The 7,500-nt window shown below is 35.1% G+C and overlaps 1 protein-coding gene across 1 annotated transcript in view; it reads left to right on the top strand.

Moving 5' to 3' along the window:
- Positions 1-7,500, top strand: part of LOC135194928 (nephrin-like) — a gene marked incomplete in the record, with an annotated part of 312,621 nt that overhangs the window by 70,132 nt on the left and 234,989 nt on the right. Inside the window, 1 exon segment of the mRNA XM_064221132.1 lies at positions 3,911-4,083. Within this exon segment, the coding sequence (XP_064077202.1) occupies positions 3,911-4,083 (173 nt within the window).

Here is a 7,500-nt window from a genome sequence, read left to right as displayed (position 1 = left end):
ACGTATTTCCAAATCACTAGATATATTTTCCCGTGGACAATTTATATGAACGAGCTGCCCGCAAAACAATATTGAAAACAAATTCAGTCTCGGTAAACAGGTTCATTGAATAATCCAATATGGGATATCAAACGCCAGTGCCCCCCCCCCACACTCCCCCCCCCCCCCCTCTCTCTCTCTCTCTCTCTCTCTCTCTCTCTCTCTCTCTCTCTCTCTCTCCTCTCACTCTTTGCCCCCGAATCAAATTACTCTCGGCAAAACTCGCAGGGAATAACCTCGTTAGCCATGCATTGAATCAATGGTTTAATTGGCTGTTTTCGAGATAACAAAAAAACAAAAATTTGGCAGTGGAAAAAAAATAAGTAGGTATGCACTTAGATGCAATTGTCTATTGCAGTGCTATTGCAATTGGCTTTTGCAATTGATTGTTGCAAATGACTTGCAGTTGTCCATTGCAATTGAGTGTTGTAATTGTTGCAATCGAGTGTTGCAGTTGACTTACAATTGTCTATTGCAATTGATTGTTATAATTGTTGCAGTTGGCTGTTGCAATTAATTAAAGCAGTCAACTGCAGCAATTAATTGCAATAGTTGACTTTCAATTATCTATTGCAATTGATTATTATAATTGTTGCAAATAATTGCAACAGTCAACTGTTTCAATTAATTGCTGCGGTTGACTTGCAATTGTATGTTGCTATTGATTGTTGCCATTAAACTATTTTAATTGATTGTTGCAAATAACTATTGCAGTTGACTGTTGCAACTGACCATTGTGAATACCTGTTGCAATTGATTGCTGCAACTAACTTGCTGTTGACTTGCGATCGTTTGTTGTAAATGACTGGCAAAATGATTGTTGCAATTAACTATTGTAATTGACTGTTGCTATTGATTGCTGCCACTGACTGACAATTGACCATTGCATTTGGCTGTTGCAATTGATTGTTGCAACTAACTGTCGCAATTGATGTTTAGATCTCCCACTAACGTGTATATGTGTGTATTCCTGTGCACACACACAAAGGCCTAATTTATGCTGATAATAATAGAGAGAAGTAAGTAAAAAAAAAATGAACCAATGTACATATATGTGTAGTCCTGTGTACCTACACAGGTTTTTTGTATAGCAAACCAGAAGAGAGAAATAGGTTGGTACGTTGATGTACACTCAAATAGAATTGGCAATTATTTCCATTTTTTTTCCTTCAGTGTACATAGCGTACATCCTGTCGAAGATAATGTACAACAAAGTAGACCCCTGTACCTGAGCCCCATTTCGTCAGAATTGGTTCACATTCTTTCACTTTTTTCCTGATAATATTATGTGAACGTAGATTAATATAACTACCTTTATATATATAGTAGGTGAAAGTGGATTCTTATATATGCATGTATATAGATCTATGAATGTATATAAATGTATATGTGTGTGTTTCTTTGGAAAGGGGAATACAATTCCTCTGGTTGCCTTTGCGTAATCCTTTCTTACAAAGAGAATTACTAGTGGAATGAAAAATCAACATTTTGGTTGTGCAAAGAAAACAAGCCCTGTTTTACCTTCTTTGTCCATCCTCCGTTTTTTTCTTCTTTTTATGTTGTTGTTGAAAGGGAACAGTCTTTTTTCCTTGAAGAATTTTCACAGGTTTGAGATCTGAGAACTTTTTTTTTTCTATGGATAAAGGGGGTGTATCCCTGTTGTCAAAGCACTGTAGTGGAGAGAGAGAGAGAGAGAGAGAGAGAGAGAGAGAGAGAGAGAGAGAGAATATATCTGTTATCTTTTTAAGGATTTCACTCGAGTAAAAGGCGTATTCCTTCGTAGAAATCTTACCGTTTTAATTGTTTGCGTTTCTCTCTCTCTCCTCTCTCTCTCTCTCTCTCTCTCTCTCTCTCTCTCTCTCATATACTAGCTGTGACCCACAGGTATCTAACTCACTGGTTCGAAAATGAAACATTGGCCCTTTAGCTTGCGTTTGTGTGTATGAGAGAGAGAGAGAGAGAGGAGAGAGAGAGAGAGAGAGAGAGAGAGAGAGAGAGAGAGAGAGAGAGAAATCTGCTACAGCTTATTTAAAGGTGAACTGCAATTTTCAGTATTCCATAGAAACTGAGAAGCTGCAATGTTATGTATTCTATATATTTAAGATAGTATACATATATATATATATATATATATATATATATTTATATATATATATATATATATATATATATAATATATATACTGTATATTAACCTATTTTTTATTACCTGTGAGAACGATTTAAGTTGTTATGATTTTCACATCCTTTTTTTTTTTTTTTTTAAAGCATCTACATACTTAACCTGACAGGTATCCATAAAGGTCTCTTCGCTAAGTGACGTGGACGGTCGGACGAGATGACACGCTGGACACACCCACCTCCCAACCCCCAACCTCCCTCCGTTTTTTTTCCAGTGATTTTTGTCGACGGCAAAAGCCCAAATGGCTTCCGGTGAACCGTGAACCCAATTGCTGCATCTGGCTCTTGGCTCTTTTATGTTCGCGAATGTATTTTTTTTTTTTTTTTTTTTTTTTTTTTTAGTGTTCGGACCGAATAACAAGAGTTCAAAAACGTCTTTTGTTCTGATTCTCGCAAATGCCAACTGCAAAACGGATAGTTATCCAGAGTTCGGGTGCACAATTAATCGGTGCTTGTTTTTGTCCCAGATTCACGCTGGGTGGTGGGGCGCGGGGGTTTTGGGGTTTAGATTCAGTATGGGGTGATGGGGGTGTGGGGAAGGATGACTTATGAATTGAAATCATACACACAAAGAGACGTGTTTTGTTAAATCCAGAAAGATATGAAGTTAAACCTTGATTTTCCTAATAATGAAGAAATGTCAATCATTGTAAATAAGTTTTTTTTAACCCTGTTTTATTTTCAGAAAGGAAAAAAAATGCTAATAAATATGAAGAAATGTCAGTCAGAGTAAGTGACTGTTTTTTTTTATCATTATGAAAGTTTTTTTTTACTAGTTTTACAGAAAGGGCAAAATTAAACAACAGACATGATTTTTTTTAATGTCAAATAAATGAGTTTCTCTTTACCCATGCTTATTTCCAGAAATATCAGTTCAAAGAAAAAACACACCTTCGCGATCCCAGACTCAAGTTTTAAATTTCGTCTGCCCTGAAGTTTTTTTTTTTTTTTTTTTTTATAACCGTGAAGGGAGAAAATTGAACATAAAGTCTACTAATAAATTTCGAGAAATATTAGTCAAAATAAATGACAGGTTTTTTTTTTACCACAATGAAATTTTTTACTCATGCCCTTTTTTCAGTTTTTTCAGAAACGAAAAAACTAAATTCAAATTGTACTAATGAATATAGATATTTCAGATATATCAGCTCAAAAAAACAAAAAAACAAAAAAAACACTCCTCGGTATACCAGACATGATTTTTAATCCCAAATAAATGAGTTTTTTTTACACCTGTTTATTTCCAGGTGTATCAGCTCAAAAAAAAAAAAAAAACTAAATGGTTTTTTTTTTCTTCTAGAAACGAGCAAATTAAACATAAATTCTACAAATAAATGTGGAGAAACCCCGGCCAAAATAAATTACAGTTTTTAACCCCTGTTTATTTCCAGAAACATCAGATTGAAAAAAAAAACACAAACGAATTTTAATTTCGCCCGTCCTGAACCGGTGATAGATAGATAGATAGATAGAACGTTCGGTACCGTGATGATTTCCCACTTTTCAGAATTGATGAATGAACGTCAGGCTGGTGGCCGCCCACCGAACCTTCCTGTGTATCGTGTGAATTCCGCCTGTTTTATGACTTATTTTGCCAGATGTCAGTTCACCGAGCTAACCATTGTTCTCTGCCTTTTTCCCTCCCTGTCCTTTTTTGATGTAAATTTTCATTTTTTTTTCTTTTTTTGCAGCTTCGACAACAGGCCTGGCAGACTGCAGGCATCGGAGGACAGGCACACGATTAAGAGTGACATACTGCAAGGCAGGGTCAACTTCAGGCCGGGGTTGCTGCCCGCTCTCCATATCAAACCCGTCATGACACATGATCAAGCCAACTACACATGCAGGGTCGATTTCCGAATAGGTGAGTGTGGTGTTACGTTTCTCTCTCTCTCTCTCTCTCTCTCTCTCTCTCTCTCTCTCTCTCTCTCGTTTTCTCGTCCTTGTCTGTTCGGATTATAAAGTATTCGGTTCGTGTATGTCTGTTCGTCTGTACATTTTGCTTTCAGAATCGTTCTCTCTCTCTCTCTCTCTCTCTCTCTCTCTCTCTCTCTCTCTCTCTCTCTCTCCATTGTTGGGGTGGAGGGAAAAGCGGAAGGGGGGTGTATGGTAGGGATTCTACGTCGAGGTTAAACCGACTAACATTTAAGAGAGAGAGAGAGTAGAGAGAGAGAGAGAGAGAGAGAGAGAGAGAGAGAGAAGGAGTCATTGCTCACGTACCTATAATATATATATACTATATATATATATATATATATATATATTATTATATTATATATATATATATATATATATATACCCTACACATACACATACACATACATACACATACACATGACATACATACATACATAAATACATACATACATACATACATACATACATACAAATAAATAACATACATAGAAATACATATATATATATATATATATATATATATATAGATATACTATATATATATATATATATTACAAACAAATCACCGTAGAAGTGTGATGATCATATATGCATACAGCCAGGAGAAGGGTGAAAGGAAATGACTTGAACCGAGCGCTTTCATGCATTTCTACACCTCATCAGGGTTCAGGTACAAGTGCCAAGAAAACAAATACAGAGTTACAAGAAGAATTCGTGGCAAGGCAAAATGATGCTAACAAACAAACAACGCTAACAACTACCAGACAGTCCTAATACTTCTTAGCCTACTTGTTTTTTTAATACCCTTTCTTAAATTAAAAATTTCATCACTTTGTACAAACCTAGGCTGATATCAATAAATTATCACAGTCTTGTTTAATTATACATGATTCTATTAAATTTCTTTTCACTAAATCTCTCTCTGCAAAACATAATTTCCTTGAAGTCCTGTACCAGTTAACCATGATCACTATTATTCATATGTACAAATAATGCATTTGACATATTACCAGTTCTTACATTATATTTGTGCTGTTTTAATCGACCTGCCAATGTCTTTCCACTTTGTCCTACGTAGGTTTTACTACAATTTTTACTCGGAATCTTATAAATACAACCTATCCATTTCCAGGTGAATTTTTGACCAGCAAGTTTCTAGTAGTTCTAGTTTTGAACACAATATTAATTAGCCTAGTGGCTTGACTTGTTCTCGGGAGTTATTAAAAAACAAGTATAAAAATGGAAGCACTAAAGATTTTTGTTTCGAACTTTTTCGGGTTTTTTTGTCAAATTCTAAAACGTTTTTCGTGCCTTACAAAAGGTGTTTTCAATAAAACTGTAGAAATACATGAAAGCGCTCGGTTCAAGTCATTTAATTTCACCCTTCTCCTGGGTGTATGCATATATGCTCAGCACACGTCTACAGTGATTTGTTGCATTATGGACGCCAGACGCGTCTTCACCGCCTATCGTAACTTTGGAATGCTTTTTCCTGCCATCAAGAACTTCGTGGATAAGTTTGCTACTTCCCTCGTTCAGGCGCACAAAATGAAAAAGAGATGCCGATTCCTCGACCGATGTTTGGATAAACAAGTTATGCCGAAGTCACTTACTACCAGACGTTTGGACCTTCTAGCAACAACTCCATTTGAGGACTGCTATCGCGGGATTTTAAAGAAGCATATTGATATTTGTAAACTGGATGTAAAAGCTTGTTTCAAAAAACTCAGATATGATAAGAACAATTTTAACAATGTATGCCCCACAGATTGGAATAATGTATTATATGACCTTTGTTATAATAAAAGGAGATTTAAGTGTAATAAATTGCAAAATAGGCTAGATAGAAAGCTAAATAACTTGGTAAAACAAAGTAATTGGACTAAACATGCTAATTCTTAATTTGTATGTAATTTATCTACACAAACTTTTGATAACATCTCAGCTGTGGGTTATGGTTTGAATTTTTCTGTTGAAAATAATATTGATTGGTTGGAAATAGGTAATGCCCTCTGTTAATTGGAAAAATTTCAGCAACATCCCTATTGACAAACTGAATATCTGCAAGGGTATGATATATGGTATTGTTGGATTGGGTATATCACCTACTATTCCAAAGAGATTTTTTGAAACTTACAAGAAAATTAAGAAAGACAACACTCTCCACGTCACGAAAGCAGATAAGTCAAGTGCTCTGGTTATATTATATAAAACTGAACATGACAGAAAAATGAACGAACTGTTAGACGATCATACTACCTATATTCGACTGAGAAACAATACTTTAGAAAACGATAATGCTCAGTTTAACAAGAATATTAAGAAACTCCTGTATAACCATAAGGACTTAGCACAAAAATTTCTAACTATCTGTCCAACTTCTTATTTGTATAGTACTATAAAAACGCATAAACAAGGTAATCCAGTAAGACCTATTATAAGCACTGTTGGTTCTTTTGCAAATAAACTATCAAAATGGCTGGGGACGGTCTCGGGATGTTCTCTCGAAAATAATGTAGATTTTATCGGTCGTCTTAGTAATTTTAACCCAAAATATGACTTTATAATGGTGAGTTTCGACGTTACTTCTCTTTTTACAAAGGTGCCAATAGATGACCTGTGAGTTTCTGGAGGATGAGATGAAAAAACATGTGTTCATATTGCCACACACAACTTTAATAGAACTTATAAAATTGTGTACCAAAGGTTGCAAGTTTACTTTTAATGGTAATTATTATGAACAGAAATTCGTTATGGCCATGGGAAATCCTCTTTCTCCTATACTTAGCAATCTATATATGGAGTTTTTTGAAAGAAAATATTTACCGAACTTATTGCCAAGAGGGGTGTTATGGATAAGATATCTTTTGTTCATGGCCAGTGAAAAGGAACGTAAACAACACTCTTAGTAGACTAAGACTATATGCACTAGTGGCTTCTATAAAGTTTACCCTTGAGAGGGAAGAAGAAGGAAAATTGCCATTTTTAGATGTTTTGGTACATAGATCTGATAGAAAGTTCAAATTTTCTGTTTATAGGAAACACAAATATCTGTTCTTATGTACATTTTTATTCAAACCATCCTTTTAGAACTAAGACTGCTGTTTTTTCTGCTATGTTTTTAAGGGTCCTGCTGGTCAGCAGCCCCGAATATTAGATCAAGAAATTGACAAGTTACATGAAATTGCTGGCAATTTGAGGTACCCAAACAGTTTTATTGAAAACACCTTTTGTAAAGCACGAAAAACGTTTTATGAATTGACAAAAACTCAAAAGTTGGAAAACAAACATCTTTTAGTGCTTCCATTTTATACTTGTTTTAATAACATCCCGAGACAAGTCAAGCCACTAGCTATTAATATTG

The sequence above is a fragment of the Macrobrachium nipponense genome, chromosome 15 (assembly GCF_015104395.2).
Source record: "Macrobrachium nipponense isolate FS-2020 chromosome 15, ASM1510439v2, whole genome shotgun sequence".
Taxonomy (NCBI): Eukaryota; Metazoa; Arthropoda; class Malacostraca; order Decapoda; family Palaemonidae; genus Macrobrachium; species Macrobrachium nipponense.
This window is presented reverse-complemented; position numbering and strand designations above follow the sequence as displayed.